At 43.3% G+C, this 20,187-nt stretch overlaps 1 protein-coding gene across 1 annotated transcript in view; it reads right to left on the reverse strand.

The window, feature by feature from the left end:
• The window catches only part of DYRK4 (dual specificity tyrosine phosphorylation regulated kinase 4), a 64,559-nt gene that overhangs the window by 11,548 nt on the left and 32,824 nt on the right, over positions 1–20,187 (reverse strand). Inside the window, exons 4-10 of the mRNA XM_074948640.1 lie at positions 15,559–15,705; positions 12,791–12,932; positions 9,130–9,293; positions 8,580–8,716; positions 6,173–6,313; positions 2,247–2,385; positions 1,436–1,517 (exon numbers count right to left, since the gene is read on the reverse strand). Of these exons, the coding sequence (XP_074804741.1) occupies positions 1,436–1,517; positions 2,247–2,385; positions 6,173–6,313; positions 8,580–8,716; positions 9,130–9,293; positions 12,791–12,932; positions 15,559–15,705 (952 nt within the window). The remainder of the gene's footprint in view (positions 1–1,435; positions 1,518–2,246; positions 2,386–6,172; positions 6,314–8,579; positions 8,717–9,129; positions 9,294–12,790; positions 12,933–15,558; positions 15,706–20,187) is intronic.

The raw sequence follows: 20,187 nt of genomic DNA on the forward strand, positions 1-20,187 counted from the left end.
TCTACACATGTGCAGGGGTCTGTGCCAGGAGGTCACATTCCAGCATTGGGACCATAGTGAGTAAACTAATCCCTTTTAATTGGTAGTCAGCCAAACCAAATATAATGATGGTACATTAGCTCTGTCACTTTCCCCTCCTACATCAATTCCACTAGCCTGTTGACCCTTTTATTTATTCTTTTGCTCTTTTAACTCCTTCCAGTTCAACACGTTTCTGGGAGCAAGGTGCTCAGCTACATAAGCAGTATTCTAGATGCAGTTTCTCCAGAACTGCATAGGAAGGGACGACACATGGCATGTTGCTTTGGCCAATATCACACTATTGGGTTTTTGTTGTGGTTGTGCCATATCATATTATGACCTAATATCTAACTTTGTCTTCTACTACCTGCCCTTCGGTATCTTTCAGTTACTGCTTCCAAGGGGTCTAAAAAACCCTCTTATTTAAGCTAACAGGAGACGAATCATGCTCCACATTTCTTCCACTGAATTTCTATGTTTCAAATTATTCCTCTCCAGAGATATTCCAGGGTGAATCTCTTATTGTCTTGTGCCCAAACATCGGATAGCCTAAAATGATTAACCTCTCTTTCAAAAACAGACTGTGTAAATCTAATTGACTTCAACCCAACCATCCCAAAATCCAGAGCAGGGTGCTTGGCAGAATTTGTATATATTGTCTGAGTGGAGAAACATGTTTAATGGGAGAAAGAGAAGAACACAGGACATGATTTTTTCCCCCATGCTTAGTGAAAATGTTGTATAGATTTCTCCCATTTAACAAGTGCTACAGCCTTCCTCACCTTTATATCACTCTTGAACGACACGTTTATTCTTAGTGTTGGGAGTTCTTTGTCATCAATTCAGCTATAAGACACATTTTATGTTTAATTTCTTGTTTATTGGTTTTGTTTTGTTCATTCGTTGTACGTTTTGTTTAAACCTTATCAAGAAAAAATATTTTAAAAATCTCTTTACAATGGCTGTTTTATCTCCAGTGCCCCGAGTTGTTTTCATTCCACCACAACTCAGGGAAAGAATACTTTTGGTTCAAAAAATGCATGAATTGTAACTTAACTAGCTAATAAAAAAGGATCTCAGGGTCTGATCCTGTCAACCCCCACTGAAAAGAGTAAGTTTTATTGAAGTCAGTGGGGCTATTCACTTGGAAGCATCTGAACTCCCTATGCCTGCTAAGAGCAATTTCTATATCGTCATCAACCATCTTCATCAAAGGTGGTAGATCAGTCTCAGCAGTGTGGGGGAAAGCGCTGGTAGGTGACACAAGGAGAACCCCACTGGCTTACTAGTTCAATAGATGCAAATAATGGGCATGTGTCATTGTATTAGCTCAATGAAATAAACATTTTTTCCAGTTTTTAAAAATTAAGAAATCTAATTAAGAAAATTACATCAACTTGACTTTTCTGCAAACCTCTTTGGTGTTCATAGCAGCTCGATCCAAAGTCAATAACTTTAACTGAATTTTGACCTTTGTGGTATAGCAATATGTTCTCCTACAGAGGAAAAACAAAAAGCGGGAAAGACATTAACACCCCAGTAGGTTAGTGAACTCTTTGGTAAAAGTAACGTATAATATGATGAGGTTATGCTTAACTCTGTAATAGTAATATAAATCACTTTATCTTGCCTGTTCATACACTTTACTGATAGCGGAGGGCAATTATGCCCAATTATTTGAACTAAAGCAAAACTCCAAATGAAAGTTATGAGAGAGACAGAGTAAGAGGAGGAAATAGGGACCCCCTTGGACCAGGGCCCCTGGGCTTCTAGGGTCTGCAGCTCTGGGACAACCCCACCATGTCAGGGCTTCCAGCTTCTTTGCCATGAAGCTGGGAGTCCCAAAGTCCCAGAAACCCCCTCTCTAACTGGGGCTTGGCTCCTGGATCAACAACAGGAGCCTGGAAGCCCTGAGAACCCTGGCTCAAGCCAAGGTTGCTGCAGAGCCAGGATACTGGACCAGCCACCCTGAGTACAAACCTACCCAGACCCTGAGGGTATGTACTTGGCACTGCTACACTACCATTTCTAGCGAGCTAGCATGAGTATGTCTACTTGAACTGGGAATAACATCCCCCAGCTACAAGTATCCTTAGAGGAATCGTAGGTGCCACCCATCACTGTTGAGTTTTAAAGATCCTTTCAGAAGTTCTCTATCTGTGAAAGACAAGATGCACCTTAGAAGAACTGTACAAAGTGGTTTATAATGAGATGACAGTACTCACAGGTTTCAAGTCACAGTGGATAATTTTTTCCCGGTAGAGCATTTGTAAACATCTCAGCACACACTGAGTGAATCGTCGAATCAAAGACAAACTAAAACCTTGGAACTTGTTCTTTTTGATCAGCTGATACAAATTTATTCTGCGGGATGAGACAGAGAGACCAGGGCACTTTGGGTTTATGGCATGAATAGTTTAGAGCTCATTAGAAAGCCTCTTGTTTTTTTCCGTACATGAGAGAAAGGAATCACCCAGAACAAAACAACATGTAAGTTTTCCTTGGGAATGTTATATTGCATGTAATAAGCATAAATATCTCGATCCTCCAGATCTAATGGATGAGTAATGTCAATGGGACACATTTATTTATTGAACCAGGTGTCACAAATCCATTACTTTTCACCATGCAGAATAGCGTTCTCACTGGCGGAATAAGAGATAGAAAGGTTTGGTCCAGTTCCCATTCTTTTTAATTGACCTTTGACTTGGCACCGTCCATAAATTCCTTTGTATCTCAGTGCCTGTGGTCAGACGCTCAAGGGAAATCATCCTTGATAAAATACCTGTATAGTTTCCATTGCTCTTATACCATCCTCATCAGTGTAGTATGAGCACCTTTCAATAGTGCATTAAGTGACGTGACTAACTTCTGTCATGTGTGGTTTGATGGGAGCGGGAAAGGCAAAATAAGTAAACAAACATAAGACAGAAAAAGAGGCTTCCCTTACTAGCGGTTTCCTTCAACCTTCCTCAGCAAGGCAAGATCCCCACCAGGCAATGCCATGGCCAGAAAGAAGATGGGAAGTGCAATGGTACTGCTGCAGTAGGGCTGATAATAAGAATCTAGTGATACTGTTCACTAGCGCACTGAAAAGCTCAGCAGTGCCGATGTACATCAGGTCATGCGGATAAGCCTTTCTCCCATTTCACTTTGCACAGGTTTGTACTTGTGTGAGTTTCACTTTGAGTTATGGGTTCATAAAACTCAAAGCAGCCCTCCCCCCAAAATGCCATGGTTTGCTTTTGGGACAAAACACCAAATTCTCCAGTTCCTCCTGAAACCACAAACTGCTCCAGTGTTGCTGAAAGCTCAACTCAGGTTTACTCAGCATTCTGTCCAGGTTCACTCAAAACATTTCCCATGAACTTGGGCCAGTTTTCAGGTCTGCAATTAAATTTGTTTTACCTGGTTGTAGTTTTGCAGTGTCTTCATTTCTAGATATCTACAATTATAGCCCCAATTATCATAGTATCTCAGCACCTCACAACCTCAAATTTATCCCCACAACACCGGCAAGGGAAGCGCTATTATCTCCATTTTACAAGTGGGAATTGAGGTACCGAGAGACAAAGTGACTTGCCCAAGGCCACACAGGAAGTCTGTAGCAGAGTAGGGAATTGAACCCAGATGTCCTAAGTCCCAGGTTAATGCACTAACCACTGGATTACTCCTCTTTTCTATAGATGTGCCCTTCAATCAAGGACCCCTAACTACTTTACCAATGATAAAGCAACACTCTTCTGAGGCAGGTAACCATGATTATAATTGCTATTTTACAGTTTGGGAAACTGAGGCATAGGAGTAGGAGAAGGGCCTGGCAATGAACTAAAATGGCAATCTTGCTAGTAGGTGTCAAAGGTTTACCAAGAGCATTTGCATTTTGTAGAACGTTGAGTCACAATTTTCAGAATAACTGATATATCTTAGGTTTAGATTCTTCCCTGTATGCCGGAGACATATTGGTGTGACGTGTGTTGAGGGGCTGTGTTGCCACTGGAATCCCAGAAATAATTCTGGCTGAATTAGGCAGATTTCTTCTTAGGGGTTGTGGGTCAAGGTAGTAGCTTCATCGCTCTTGGAGACGGTGGAGCATGCTTCTTGCTACGCATCTGACCAGCTGTGCTGGGGACACAGCTATTGCCCTGCCCTCACCCAGCTTGCTTTCAGACAGCTGGGACCTATGCAAGCACTAGAAGGGAGATGATGCTGTGTTCCCCAATGGAATTCTGACCAGTTACTGAGCATAGGTGCAAGACACTGTATATAGGGGGACCTCCCTCTCTTGCACATCCACACAAGGGATGGGCAGAGTCTGGCCATTAGAAAACAAACTAGCTGGTACATGGTGCTTTCATTCTGTAGGAAACAATGTTTATCAATCAAGTTATTGCTTTACTAATAATTTAAATTACCATTGGGCCGATAAGGCAAAAATATGCTTTTATGTTAAGGACAGAGGTTCCAGATCTCTTTTAAGGGGATGAACTCGCTGGATAGCCAGAAGTTCTTTTCCTCTCAGTTTCCCATAGTGACTTTCTGAGATCCCAGGCTGGTGCCTTTATTGGACCCAAGAGGCCTTTAATTACATCATGTTAATCAGCACACGTGGCAGAGTTCACGTTTTCACATGTATCAGTATGAGCTGGATGTGACATTGAGTTTAGGTCAGAGTCAGGGATCAAGTCTTCTAATAATTTGCTGAGTCTTCAGCATGCTGAGAATACTAGAATGGATGGGAAGAAAAGCCTGCTACACCTATATGCAATTGGGGAAGATTTTTTTTAGAAAACAGAAAACTAAGCAATTGCTTGAACTCCTATTTGACATTTGATTACAAGAAATGTGAAAAATAAAAATGTCCATGATTTCTCCAAACTTCCTCCTATAAAGTACATTCACAAAACAATAACAATCATTGTATTTTTAACTTCTGACGTCCAGTATCTTTAAAAACAGCTGAAATAATCATTTTAAAACACACCCCACATTCCTGATATTTGTTATCATGTTTGTGAGACAATAGATGCAATTATAAAGGTCAAGTTCACTTCCTGGTTCCTGTATTTTTCTCCTATTCTATCATCTCCACCTGGTTACTATTTTAAGGGAATCATGGGTATTTTTCAGCACCGTGTCCTATGGGAGTCTGTCACGGCTTGTTTTCCTTTGCTAAAAATTGCAATGCTGTGCACTATTTATATAGTGTTAGACTGAATATTAGGACAAACCTAAACTACATGTTCTTTATCAGGAGTTTTCAAGGGGAACAAAAGAGGGCAGATCAGCATAACAAACCCTAAAGTTCACCAACCCCTACATTCACTTTTTAATTTTTTTTCCATTTCATTCCATCAGCTAAAGTAATATAACATGCACAGAACAAGAATTATGCACAGATTGTGCCTGGTTCTAATAAGGGTGCACATGGTGTATGTGGTGGAGGAAGTCTAATAAGGAGCCTTTTCCAATCTACCCGTGAGCACCAAGACCTAAGGTCAATCCCAGGCTCTGTGTTGAGAGATTGCTTCTTCTTTGCACCACTCAGGGATGCAAACTGCCCCCCAAAAGAGTGGGGAGGGGCCTCAACCACATCTCATTGGATGGTGCATCAGGTATGTTCCCTCTATGCTTTGGGGAGCTAGGGGAAGGATTGTGCCTCTTGGGAAAAGGAAGTATCCCTCTCAGGGCTGTGGCTAAATACCACAATCTGGCCCTATACGTAAATAGATCATCTGTGTCCTTTCTACATTCTCAGGCCATTTTTCTCTACTTTGTTCCCCATCCTTTTTCAAGAGCTCTTGATAGTGGGGTGTGCAGGGAGAGGAAATGATGTGTAAATTAACACAGATGTCTGTAAACTAAACACTACATGGTGTAAACCAGAAAAAAACCCAACCGACCAACTCAAAAATGGGGTTACCAATTTTGGTTGGCTGTATTCTTGGAGATTTCATCACATGACATAATCTTTAATTAAAGATTAATCTTTAATTCTTGGAGATTCCAGGACAATCCTGGACGGTTGGCAACCCTACTCAAAAACACTAAAAAGAAAGAAAATAACAGACAAGTTATCTTCATAACATGTATGGGTCTGCGATCCTATATCATTTGGCCCATGATATATGTAGAAGAATATATACCTTACCCTAGCAGTTCAAAAGAAATGCAGAAGTGATTGCGAAAGTAAAAGCATTCCTTCATATGGACAACATTGTGAGTATTGTCTTTGTCCTTCTTCCGAAGAGTATCGAGAATCTTCACTTCTACCAAAGCCTGATTGTGAAATCTACATGCATAGGACAAAGTCACATGATATGGCGAGGACCTGATTAATTTAGTCTAATTGTAAATGGAATACTACAACCAACATGATCTTGCCACAGATACAAAACAAATGGCTCTCATTAAAGAATCAGAAGTGACCGGTAATTACCACACAGTGGAATCTGAACTACAAGAGTTATTTCCTAGTCTAAGTAGAGAGAAATACTGTGTGGTAATTATTGGCAAATGCTGACTTCATAATGCTAACCACTATCTATTCTGGTTATTTTGAACCTGGCTGGCAAAATAACTGAATGAAAAAATGTTTCAAACAATACATGTTTGAGCATCTAGGGTGAAATCCTGGCCTCAGTGAAGTCAATGGGAGTCTTTCCATTTACTTCAACAGAGCCAAGATTTCACCCCAAGAGTAGCAAGGTCTTCAGTTTTCTATAGTATCTGTACAAGAGGCTTACTGAAGCAAGAATAAAGCATGCAATGAAAGGGCCTAATTAATTTCCTGCTTTAGATAATAGCACAACTCCCATTGACTCCAATGCTGCTGGATCAGGCCCCAAGAATTTTAGTAGTAAAATTCTCTGGGCCTGGTACAACAGCACTGCTTAGTAGAACAAGCCTGGCCATTACTAAGAGGGGAAGAAAAATTGTAGGACCATACTGTAAAATTTCCTATGCTGGAGCCAGCTATTGGTCCTCCTAATGCCGTATGCCGTCTCCAGCAATGGGTCATTGCTGGATGCTTCATAGGAAGGTGATTGTCCCTCACCCTATTTTCTAACTATGCAACATTATATCATGTTGGAAGAGGGGGGAATTTTTCAGCCTCTGAAGATGCTCTGCTTTGCCCTCAGCATAGGTATGAATATTCCCTGTACATTTTATACATTTCTGTATCAACAGCTAAACCCTTTAAAATCACGCTACACTGTTTGCCTGGATGATTTCCTGTTGCTCTTATTTCATCAAACTGACTCTATGCTAGGAAAATAAAGTGCTCCCTTTTTGTCAGTTTTAAGCTTGCTACCTTTTGATTGTGCTCTCTTGTTCTTACGCTACGAGGAGGAATGAATACAAGCACCATCCTGGTTTTCCACATATCATTCCTTTTATTCAATTTTCCTCTTCTTCTTCTCCTTTCCAAACTAAATAGTCCTAAGATTTTTAATCTCTTTTACGAATAACCCTGCCATTCCTATGCTTTTTACCATCTTTTTTGCACTTCTGGATTTTTCCAGAGTAAAAGAGCTGATCTACGCTACAAAGGCTTTGCCAATACAGCTATACCAGTATAGCTATCCTGGCAGAGCCCCCAAGTGGGACTCAGCTTATACTGGCAAAAGGAGTTCTTTTGTTAAACTCCTTTTAAACCCCCTACCCAGACAACATAAACTATATTGGCCAAAGGACTCTTTTGCTGGTAGAGCTAAATCTACATTGGTGTGGGGGAGGGTTTGCCAGCATAGCTATGTCTGTCAGGGATGTGTTTCTTTAACACCGCTGACTGACATAGCTATGCTGGCAAAACTTTGTAGTGTAGTCCTGGTCTAAGGGTTGTGTACTGGGGGGAAAAAAGCCTAGAATATCTAGTGTGGAACAGCTATTCTGCACTAGTTCTGTGCGGGGACACTCTTATTCCACACTAAAAGTGCCTTTGTGATGTTTAGGTTAATCCACTTTGAAGTGGATTAAGATAAACTGCAAAAAGGCCTTCTCAGTGCAGAATAAGAATGCCCACATGGGGAGGTGGTGCGGAATAACTATTGTGCTTTAAATTCACATCCTAACCCTTTCACACTAACTTCCCCATGTAAACAAGCCTTATAACAAGCCCTATTGGATAACTCTATAACAAAGCTATTTGGGAGTCCAGTACTGGAATAAAATGCAGTTTTGCAAGTCAGGATAGAAGTGAATTGGCAGAGTTATGAAGTGGGGGGAATATAACTGGAATTGTGGGGGATGAAGTCGGTCAGAAATGAGGTGCATTGGCCCAGCTACGTGCAGGGAGCTTGCACCACTCCTGCCCACATCATGCCTGACTCTGCCAGGACGTAGCATCCTTCCAATTTTATTGCCAACAAACTCACGCAAAATTTTTAAAAGTATTTGTAAATACGGAATAAGCAAGCATCCTTTTTCTTACAGCATAAACCGATCATTACTTGTAAATTATCAATAATAAAGCAGGGGATGATTATTCTCATGAATAGAAAAGTATCAGCCTATCAAAGACCTCTTTAACCTCTTGAAGTCGCGCCATGCCATACCTTTTCTTGTTCCTTATTATTTTCACTGCCACTAGTTCATTGGTTTTATGATCCAAACATTTTGCTACTTGTCCAAACGACCCTTTCCCAATGACCTCTAGCACTTCGTAGCGGTAAGCAATATGGTCATGCAGAACCTGCAGTAGACAAGGAAACAAAATGCAAGGTTCTGGTGCCGGCACAAATTGAAGGTTCATATTCTAGAGTGGTGTGCATGTTTGTGAATTCACTGCTCATGAAAGGTGCTGGACTGGCAAAACCTGACGTCTTATGCCCACAGGACAAGTTGAAAGACAGAAGTGCACTAGCAGAAGCGGCACAAGCCCTCAACTAATGCACCTTGCGTCAAGGGAAGGTGGGTCCCCATTCAGAGCTTCGCTTTTGAGATTCAAACAGGTTATCAATAGTGATGGGTTTTCAATGTGGACATTTAACTGCTAGCAAGTCATCTGAGACCCTCATTTATCTCATATAGACCAACTAGCAGTGGACAAATAGCCACTACAAATATTGTTGCCCAGAATACCAGTACCATGATTTTTCCTCTTACCTTTATGTAAGTGCCATGTTCGTCATCATAACAATTATTATTCTGTGTTTCAGGTAACCCTTCAATCTTTTTAGCTTCCAGACCAAGAAACCACAGCTCTGCATAGTTTAGAATTTCTTCTTGTTCATATACTGTTAACTGGTTTCTAAAATATTTCAAGGCTTCTGAATTGAAAAAAAAATCAACAGTGAAAATGTGGAATACCTTGGTGATGCAATTCAATTGTGATTCTTACAGTAAAAGTTTTCTTTAAATGTAAAGTGATTAATTCGTTATTTTTATACTCCCCTATCAACTGTGTTCTTTTCCTGACTCTGCCTTGCTGTGTGACCCTTCGCAAATCATTTTATTCTCTTAGAGCCAGTCTTCTAGAGACATTTAGGGGCCTGGTAGAATTGTCAACAGCACCTACGTGCCTAACTCCCATTGATCTCAGCTTTTGAAAATCTCAGTAGGTGCTTATCTGCTTCTTTAGGCACCTAAATATCTCCTTTAAAAATTGGGCCCTTAGTGCCTTGGTTTGCCTACCTGTAAAATGGCTTTATGTACTTCCCATGAGTGAGGTTCAGCTAAGTAAAGTTTGCAAAGTATATTTTGCTCCTTGGAAATATGGTGTTAAGTGCAAACTGTTAGATGTATTATTTAGAAAGCAGTTGTGCATGAGTTGAAGAAACAAGTCAGACCTATCCTCTGTATTTCTAAGCATATTTCTTGATTACCCACTAGAGCCCCCATTCTGATGTCACATCATGAGCTCACTGACGTCATTTGCAGCTGGAGGATTAGTCTGCCTGGAGCATGACGAGGCAGTGTGCTCCACAGAAGGGCTCTATGGATTTACCCCAGGTGCTCTGGGAGGTATCTGCTAATGCTTCTTCTTGGGTGGCCAAGGGAGGAAGAGAGCCCCAGCTGCCACTGCTGCCTGATCTTCCTCTTTGGCCTTAACTACTTAATCTGCCCCACAGTTAAGTAGGTAGAAGTTTGGTAAGTGTGATTGATTCCCTTTTTTGAACTGTGGGTATACAGTGTCTGGAATGCACCTGTGGGTGGAAAATGGGGGTGGCCAATGTGTGTCCACAGAGTGGCTGGTCTTTGGAAGTTTGTCTTCATTTGCACACTGCTTATTCTATCTGTAGGGCTTCTGATTTTTTGGTTTTAACTCATAAATCCCAATAAAACACCCCCAATACAAATAAACAAACAAATAAATAAATAAAAGAAAAGAAATTGATGTTTATCCAATAAACCCTGGAAAAATACCAGAAATGGTTACTTGTACGTAAGGGCTTGTCTATACAGAGCTGTAATGCGGACTATGGAGGTGTGAGTTTTGAAGTGCACAAATGTATTGAGCACTAATTAGTCAGGGTAGATCCTGCTGGTACACACTAAAGGGTTCCTAGGGCACTTTAACCAAGTACCATTTGAAACAGTGCTCTGTTCAAGTGCATGAGGCAACATTACAAAGGTATTACTTATTGCAGTCTGTACTACTGTAATGAGTAATGTAAATAATATACATTACTCACTACAGTATATACAAAAAGCAAGCCCCCAAAGCCATCTACATAAAACTCAAAAATTGCTAACAGTAACTCCCTTCTCCCAAACAAAATGAATAAACCCTGAAAAACAGAAGCCCAGCGATCCGTTATGTTGTAAGAAGGTACTAATGCTGTAATATGTTACGCTTTAGCTTCTTTACTAAGGGTGGAAATTTCAAATCCACTCAGCACTGGCCTAACTCTACTCCCATGGAGATCACAGGTGTAATTTACATTGACTTCACAGCAAGCAGAGCTAGGCCTAAGCTGAACACTTTTGAAGACCCACGCCTGAATTTCTAAAAAAAGCATGTATCACAGTTGTCCCGAGGCATATTTACAATAGCACATTGACTCAAGTCAGATGCTCTCACCTCCGAAAAAGAGCTAAATGCATAGTCCACCAGTCTTCCATCCCCCAGGCAAAGGGCTCAGAAAACAAATGGATTTAGTCCTTATAATGGCTAAACCTAGCATCAGTCCTCCAGTGCTACAGAGGATCTCTGCTGAACTGTCAAACCAATGAGCTGTTTTAAGCTGTCTTAATTTTGCCTGCATGTTGGTCTGAGGCCAGCCTTATTAGTTTAAGTCAAATTCTCAGCAACTGAAGAGCCCAGAATTGTTCCTGTCACCAGAGTGTCACACTGTGTCCTTGTGTCAAGTCAATTTTTTAAAAAGTTTACTTCCACAAGTCCAAACTTAGGGAAAGCAGAAGGTTAAAGACTAGAGCTTACCTACCCCATTCATTCAAAATCACTGGTACCAGTGCCTTTGAATAAAAGGGAATGCGGGTTCATATTTTTTCTGTTGACAACTGCACATGGAATTATACTGTAAGGAGGGTGAGATTCTCCTTGAAAGAACATGGCAACTTCAGTTCCAAGTGTCTTGTTTGTTTATGTTGTGCCATATATGACAGGCTTCCTGAACCTGAGGAAATCAGAATGTCAGAGCTGAGATCTGCCATTCTGATCAGAAGGGAGAATTTACTCTTAGTCACCATATACTGGACAGTCATTTTTGCTTATGACTATCTGTTTGTATGTTTTTAATGGATCCATCACCAGGCTATAATTATTGCCTAGTAGTATCTAGGCACTGTTTATATAACAAAGGTTCAGCAGAGAGTTAGGTTCAACGTGGGGATGTATTTGCTCTACCATTCCCTTATTTTTAGTCACTGATGGTTGATTTCCAGAAAAATATTGCCAGGTCCTTCTGCTACTCCCTTGTTAGGGGGAATATTTTTGCAAAGAGATGAGACGAACAGCTACAGCCAGGTGATTTTTTTTTTCTTTTTGGTAAATAGATTATTTGCCAAAAAATGCATTTGTCACTCAAACAGAATTATTCACAAATTGGGGTAGAATTCAGCAAATAATTTTAGCCAAATAAAAATGTAAAAATATATATTTTTAAAAAAGCTGAAACTGTTTGTTTTGACATTTTCAAAATGAAACATTTAGACTTTTCATTTCAAAGTAACATTTCACTTAGAAATATAGCTAGATTTGTTAAAAATAATTTTAAAGGGTAACAAATACATGAAAAATTAATGAAATAAAACAACGTGGAAAAAATTGTTCATTTTATTCAACCCAATTTTTTCCCATGAGAGACCCTGATATGGGTAGATAGTCAGGGAGGCTAGACTGTCCTGCAGCTCACACTGCCATGGCTACCATTCTATTTTTACTGTGCTGGCTCAATGAGAGTAGTGCACGTATGCCTTCTGAAGGCGGGAATCACACCCCCAACTCCAAGTGTAGACAGACCCTTAGTGACTTGTCTTCCCACAACAAGGTCACACGTCCCGGACAAGCCCTTGCCATGGTTTCTTTGCAGGGACTGGACTAGATGACCTCTCAAGGTCCCTTCCAGTCCTATGATTCTATGATTGATTCTATGATCCTCTTGTCACTTATATATTTGCACTAGTCTATTTGTTCCACATTTTAATATCAACAGTTAAATTATATTTAAAAATTCTCTAATCCCTTCCCCTATCCCCTCCCCAAGAAAGGCATTTCAATGAACTCTTACAGCAATTCACCTCAGTGAGTGCTGTTTGTTACACTGTTCTCTCTAGCATTGCATTGTTTCTGCTCATACTGTACCTGGAGCTGTCAGAGGCAGCTTGAGACTGGTGTTGGTTTCTTCTATTTCCGGCCTATTGGGATGGACTCTGGTAGCACTTTCAAGCAGGTTTTCTGCAAGGTTAAATTGGGAAAAATGTGGCTGGCCTCGAGATCTGTTTTCCTGCCAAACAACAAAGATTTTCATTTTGCTTTCTTGTATTTTCACTCGTTTTCAGCTCATCCCCTGCTGTTACATAAAAACGGCTGCCTGTAGCCCACTCAGAAGTAAACGCTGGCGGCTTTGGACTTTATTAGGGATTTTAAAGTTTAAAGTCAACCTGTGGAACTCTTTGTCAGAGGATGTTGTGAAGGCCAAGACTATAACAGCGTTAAAAAAAGAACTAGATAAGGTCATGGAGGATAGGTCCATCAGTTGCTATTAGCCAGGATGGGCAGGGATGGTGTCCCTAGCCTCTGTTTACCAGAAGCTGGGAATGGGCAACAGGGGATGGATCACTTGAGGATTACCTGTTCTGTTCATTCCCTCTGGGGCACCTGACACTGGCCACTGTCAGAAGACAAGATACTGGGCTAGATGGACCTTTGGTCTGACCCATTATGGCCGTTCTTATGTTCTAAAGCTAATTTAGGGCTGAAAAAAGGCCCGGAATCCTTGGAGACTATAGTCCTCCGTTTATCTACAGAACAGGTACAGCATGGGTAACAACAGTGGAAACTTCCCTTACAATGTGCCTTCATTCCGACTTGGAGAGAGACACCTTGAAGGGAAAAGGGGGAATTCAGTTTCCATGTCTACTCAATACTTGGGGCTCAATTATCAGCTGGTGTGAACTGTCATAGCTCCATTGACTTCAGTTAAGCTATGAAAATTTACACAAGTTGAGGATCTGGCCCTGGTCTTTCTGCTGAGGAGGTGGACAAGATGATCTAAGAGATGTTTTCCGTTTCTGACTTCTGTGATTCCAGGAGTCAAAGTGTGCCTCTTTACTTCTAAGCTTGAGAAAACAGGTTTAGAAAAAAACAAAACAAAAGACCACTGGCTCAAACCGCCATCCTAATAGGGGCCCTGATTTACCAAAGCACTTAAACATGATTTGTATATTGGACATTTTACACTCCTGTGGAATTTCTAAGCCTTGCTTTAGGAAGGAGTCTGGCCTCTATGCATCTTCTTATAACAATGGCTTTTAAGTGTTTTCTTAAAACACAAGACAATCTCCGCAAACCCTTAGATTAGTAAATTAACCTGTTCACAGAAGATGCTAGGTAAGAACTGGAAATTCTTAGAGTTGAAACTTAAGCAGACTACAATGGGACTTGAGCTCATGTTTGTGCGTGAATGGTTGGCTGCATCAGGCCACGGAATTCAACCTTTTTGATAGTTTGAATCATTTCAGGTAAGCAGCCTCTCTACCCCATTCTGTATGTTGTTCTGTGCCCTAGAGCTCCACTCAACCCTTACACACACATTTCTAAAAAGGTTATACAACGCATGGCAGTGTCTCAGTAAACCTCTACCTGACAAGCTGCTGTTTATAAAGCTTGCATTCTCCAGTCACTCCATGGCATCGCAGGCAAAATGCATTCTGGGATAATTCTGATCCAGAAACATAGGAATCGACTTCCTCTCTACCCAGGGAGTGCTCGATAGCTGTTCTGCCCCAGGCCCTGCCCCCACCCCCACTCCGCCTCTTCCCACCCTCACTCCTCCCCTGGCCCCACCCCCACTCCACCCCTTTCCCCAAGGCTGCACCCCCACCCCGCCTCTTCCCGCCCCCCCTTTTCCCCACCTCTTTCCGTCCCCTCCCCTGAGCACACCCCATCCCTGCTCCTCTCACTGCCTCCCAGCACCTCCTGCATGCCGCGGAACAGCTGGGAGGTAGAGGGAGAAGTTGATCAGTGGGGCTGCGGGCGGGGGGGAGGCGCTGGGGAGGCAGGGAGGAGCTGGCTGCCAGTGAGTGCTAAGCACCCACTAATATTTTCCATTTTCCACAGAGACCGCACCTATGTCCAGAAATATGCCGAGTCCATAAGATCTGAAGATAGATCAGAATGGGGCCCAGCAGAACCTGCCAAATCTGCTGAGACTCCACCATAGATTTGTTACAGTAACATCACACGTAGGAAGGGAAAAGGATCAACATGGTAGAGATAAGGAAAGTGGGTCACCTCTTTAGATCAGAGATCTGATTTATTGAAGAAAAAAGACAGGAATTTAGAGAGCAGGGATCAGAGAAGGACAGAGGAGTTGGGAAGAATGAGGAAGAGAGACGGAACTGGTTGGATTTTTAAATGCCAACATTGAAGAAGGCTTCAAAAGGTTGAAGTAACTTTGGATAATCATCAAAATTTATGGCGATATCTCAAATTAGCTGCCACACCTTTTAGGTATTCACCCATCACTAATTCTTTTTTTTTGTTTAAACTGGAACTGTGCTAGTGAAAACAGAAACTGAAAAAAAATCTTCAGTAAATTATATCTATCTACAGATATACAAACATCCAGATAGGTCACTAATCAGATTCGCTAAAATTCCATCAGCTCGATTAGAAACAAATTGGTTAACATCAAACAAAAGTCTCTAACAATCAGATAGACAAGGTGAGTGAGATAATAGCTTTAGGGCCTGAAGAAGAGCTCTGTGTGGCTCAAAAGCTGGTCTCTCTCACCAACAGAAATTGGTCCAATACAAGATATTGCCTCACCCACCTTGTCTCTCTAATATCCTGGGACAGACATGGCTACAGCTACACTCCATATAAAAATGAGATGTTCTTTAATTCACCTGAAGCAATAGGTTCACATTCTGCAGGTTCTTTGTTATGTGAGGAAGGCTGCTGTCTTGTGGATGAGGTCTGGCGGTATTTAAAATGAAATTGTGCTTCGTTTGGCCTTCCAGATGAGGGAGTGAACTAACGCTGCTATTGAATTTCTGAAGTCAAATAAATAAAAATTACATGGTAAAGATTTAAAAAAAAAAAAAAACAGCTTAGTTTGAAAGAGTGACCTCGATAGCTTTTCTATGCTTTTAAAACTGATTTGTCAAAAATGTATAAAAAAATGTACAAGAACACAATTATTAATAGATGAACAGATATGTTAAAACAGCAGCACTTGCTTCCACTATAAATTCATGGCATGAGTTTCCTTAGAACTACCTAATTTTAGTTTCTCGTAACTTTTTTTTAAATTTCACCTTCTGAGTTGACATTTTGCTATACATTTTCAGCCGAAATGTTATATTTTTCTGGAAAACCTGAGCAAAATTCAGTCAGCAATTTCTGAGTTAAGTGTAGAAAAAAAATCCTGGCTCTAACCAGTGATGAGCTGCCAAAATCTTAACAATGGGTTCCCTCCTCACCCCAGCAGGGGGTCGTTGCCCACCCCCGCCCCCTGGGACTCCTGCCCCATCCAACCCCCCCGACTTCCTTGACGCCCCCCCACCCAGGACCCCTGCCCCATCCACCCCCTCCCCTGTCCCCTGACTGCCCCCAGAACCAGGCAGGAGGGTCTCATGGGTCACCGTAGTGGGTGCCCACCCCACCCCTAAAAGCCAGAGGCACCTGCCGGGGGGGGCGAGGTGGGGAGTCCCGGCGGTGCTTACTAGGGGCAGCTCCCAGGAAGCATACGGCAGGTCCCTCTGGCTCCTAGGGGCGGGGGAGCGTAGCTGGGGGGGAGCAGGGGGAGCGGCCGCTCCCCCACTGATCACATCAAAAGTGGCGCCTTTGGCGCCGACTCCCTGGCTGCTCTGGGGCTGGAGCACCCATGGGGAAAATTTGGTGGGTGCAGAGCACCCACAGGCAGCTCCCTGTGCCCAGCCCCAGCTCACCTCCACTCTGCCTCCTCCCCTGAACCCACCGCCCCACTCTACTTCTCCGCGCCCCCCCCCCCGGGCTTCCCGCGAATCAGCTGTTCGGCGGGAAGCCGGGGAGGGCTGAGAAGCAGGCCGTGGCTTCCCACTCAGGCCGAGGGTGGCGGAGGTGAGCTGAGGCAGGGAGCGGTTCCCGTGCGTGCCCCCCCTCCCCCCCGGGTTACCTGCTGCGGTGCGGGCAGCCCTCCTCGCGCCCCCCTCCCCCTGCCTGAGCTTACCTCCGCTCTGCCTCCCTGGGCCTGAGCAGGAAGCCGCGGCCTGCTTCTCTGCCCGCCCCGGCTTCCCATGTGAACAGCTGATTCGCGGGAAGCCTAGGGGGGGCAGAGAAGCAGAGCGGGGCGGTGCGTTCAGGGGAGGAGGCGGAGGCAGAGCGGAGGTGAGCTGCGGCTGGGGGTGGGGCAGGGAGCTGCCGGTGGGTGCTCTGCACCCATCAAATTTTCCCCTTGGGTGCTCCAGGGCTGGAGCACCCGTGGAGTCGGCGCCTAAGGCGCCACTTTTGGCCGGTTAAATTTAGAAGCCCTCTTAGAACCGGTTGTCCCTCGCGGAACAACTGGTTCTAAAAGGGCTTCTAAATTTAACAACCGGTTCCAGAAAACCGGTGTGAACCGACTCCAGCTCACCACTGGCTCTAACCACCAGGCTATAGAGTCATTCTCATGCTTGTGCTCGCTCGCTCTCCATCCTCCCTCCCTCTTCCCCCCATGATGTGCGCACGCGCGAGACAGAAAACAAATACTAGGGCATGAGAGGCATGAGAATGGCTCTATAGCCTGGCAGTTAGAGCACTCATCTGGGAGGCGGGAGGATCCAGAGTGCACTACCTTCAACAGGAGAGACTGAGGGCGCTCTACATCAGACTATCCCAGTGGTTAGAGCACCCTAAGATGTGGCAGATCCCTGTTCAAATCCCTTCTCCCCCTCTCAGTGGAGGGAGAACTTGAACCTGGATCTCCCACATCCCAGGTGAGTACCTAAATCACTGAGCTAAAAGCTATGAGGGAGGTTGAGGTTCCCTCCTCCCCAGTTTTGTGTGAATTCACCTGAGGGGCCCGATCCAGTAGGCAGTCTCTGAGAATGCCTACACGATTGGACCCCATACATGACTTAAGTAGCCGAATGCCTATCTTCCCCTGGTTTGTGAACTGCTTTGACGTTTAGGCGGGGGATAGGTGTCTTGAAATCTAGAAGGAGGCAACAGTGCAAATGCCCAGGGGCCAAAATATAGGCACCGAGTGTGTTTAGGCGCCTACAGAGTTCCATGAGAGTTGGGTATCGCAATGGGACTTAGGTGCCTAAAAAGGGACTTAGGTACCTAATGCCTTTTGTGCGTCTATGTCTTTTTGTTATTTGCAAAACACTGCTGCATCACAAATGCTTTAAACTCAGTTATTGATGTGTGTGGTAAAAACTTTTGTGACTGATGGGAACTACCATATTTGGTATCCAAATTGTTTGCATCCCATCTAATAGCTGCAAAGAAAGTATTCAGTGTAGAAACCTTCCTCTTGTAGACAGATTTGAGTGCAAAAATAGGTTCCAATCCTGAAAGAGATTGCCTGTGTGCTATCAATAGCAGGATCAAGACCATAGATTCGGTGCTGAAAGTTTTATACTCCTGTAGAATGTAAAAGCTCTGAAGGAGGGAGTCTGGTTCCTATGGCACTTATAATGACAAGGGGTTTTTCCTGTATTTTCTTAAAAAACCAAACCAAGCACCTGAGATGAATAAGTTTCAGAGTAGCAGCCGTGTTAGTCTGTATCCGCAAAAAGAAAAGGAGTACTTGGAGCACCTTAGCGACTAACAAATTTATTTGAGCATAAGCCGTCATGAGCTACAGCTCACTTCATCGGATGCATTCAGTGGAAAATACAGTGGGGAGATTCATATACATAGAGAACATGAAACAATGGGTGTTACCATACACACTGTAACGAGAGTGATCAGGTAAGGTGAGCTATTACCAGCAGGAGAGCCAGGGGGAAGAAACCTTTTGTAGTGATAATCAAGGTGGGCCATTTCCAGCAGTTGACAAGAACATCTGAGGAACAGTGGGCGGGGGGGGGGAAGGGGGGGGGAAGGAGAGCGGGGGAAATAAACATGGGGAAATAGTTTTACTTTGTGTAATGACCCATCCACTCCCAGTCTTTATTCAAGCCTAAGTTAATTGTATCCAGTTTGCAAATTAATTCCAATTCAGCAGTCTCTCGTTGGAGTCTGTTTTTGAAGTTTTTTTGTTGAAGAATTGCAACTTTTGGTCTGTAATCAAGTGACCAAAGAGATTGAAGTGTTCTCCGACTGGTTTTTGAATGTTATAATTCTTGATGTCTGATTTGTGTCCATTTATTCTTTTACGTAGAGATTGTCCAGTTTGACCAATGTATATGGCAGAGGGGCATTGCTGGCACATGATGGCATATATCACATTGATAGATGTGCAGGTGAACGAGCCTCTGATAGTGTGGCTGATGTGATTAGGCCCTATGATGGTGTCCCCTGAATAGATATGTGGACACAGTTGGCAACTGGTTTCGTTGCAAGGATAGGTTCCTGGGTTAGTGGTTCTGTTGTGTGGTGTGTGGTTGCTGGTGAGTATTTGCTTCAGGTTGGGGGCTGTCTGTAAGCAAGGACTGGCCTGTCTCCCAAGATCTGTGAGAGTGATGGGTCGTCCTTCAGGATAGGTTGTAGATCTTTGATGATGCTTTGGAGAGGTTTTAGTTGAGGGCTGAAGGTGATGGCTAGTGGCGTTCTGTTATTTTCTTTGTTGGGCCTGTCCTGTAGTAGGTAACTTCCGGGTAGTCTTCTGGCTCTGTCAATCTGTTTCTTCACTTCAGCAGGTGGGTATTGTAGTTGTAAGAATGCTTGATAGAGATCTTGTAGGTGTTTGTCTCTGTCTGAGGGGTTGGAGCAAATGCGGTTGTATCGAAGAGCTTGGCTGTAGACAATGGATCGTGTGGTGTGGTCTGGGTGAAAGCTGGAGGCATGTAGGTAGGTATAGCGGTCAGTAGGTTTCTGGTATAGGGTGGTGTTTATGTGACCATCACTTTATTAGCACTGTAGTGTCCAGGAAGTGGATCTCTTGTGTAGACTGGTCCAGGCTGAGGTTGATGGTGGGATGGAAATTGTTGAAATCATGGTGGAATTCCTCAAGGGCTTCTTTTCCACGGGTCCAGATGATGAAGATGTCATCAATGTAGCGCAAGTAGAGTAGGGGTGTTAGGGGACGAGAGCTGAGGAAGCGCTGTTCTAAGTCAGCCATAAAAATGTTGGCATACTGTGGGGCCATGCGGGTACCCATAGCAGTGCCGCTGATTTGAAGGTATACATTGTCCCCAAATGTGAAATAGTTATGGGTGAGGACAAAGTCACAAAGTTCAGCCACCAGGTTTGCCGTGACATTATAGGGGATACTGTTCCTGACGGCTTGTAGTCCATCTTTGTGTGGAATGTTGGTGTAGAGGGCTTCTACATCCATAGTGGCCAGGATGGTGTTTTCAGGAAGATCACTGATGGATTGTAGTTTCCTCAGGAAGTCAGTGGTTATC

This window comes from Natator depressus, chromosome 1 (genome assembly GCF_965152275.1).
Source record: "Natator depressus isolate rNatDep1 chromosome 1, rNatDep2.hap1, whole genome shotgun sequence".
Classification (NCBI taxonomy): Eukaryota; Metazoa; Chordata; order Testudines; family Cheloniidae; genus Natator; species Natator depressus.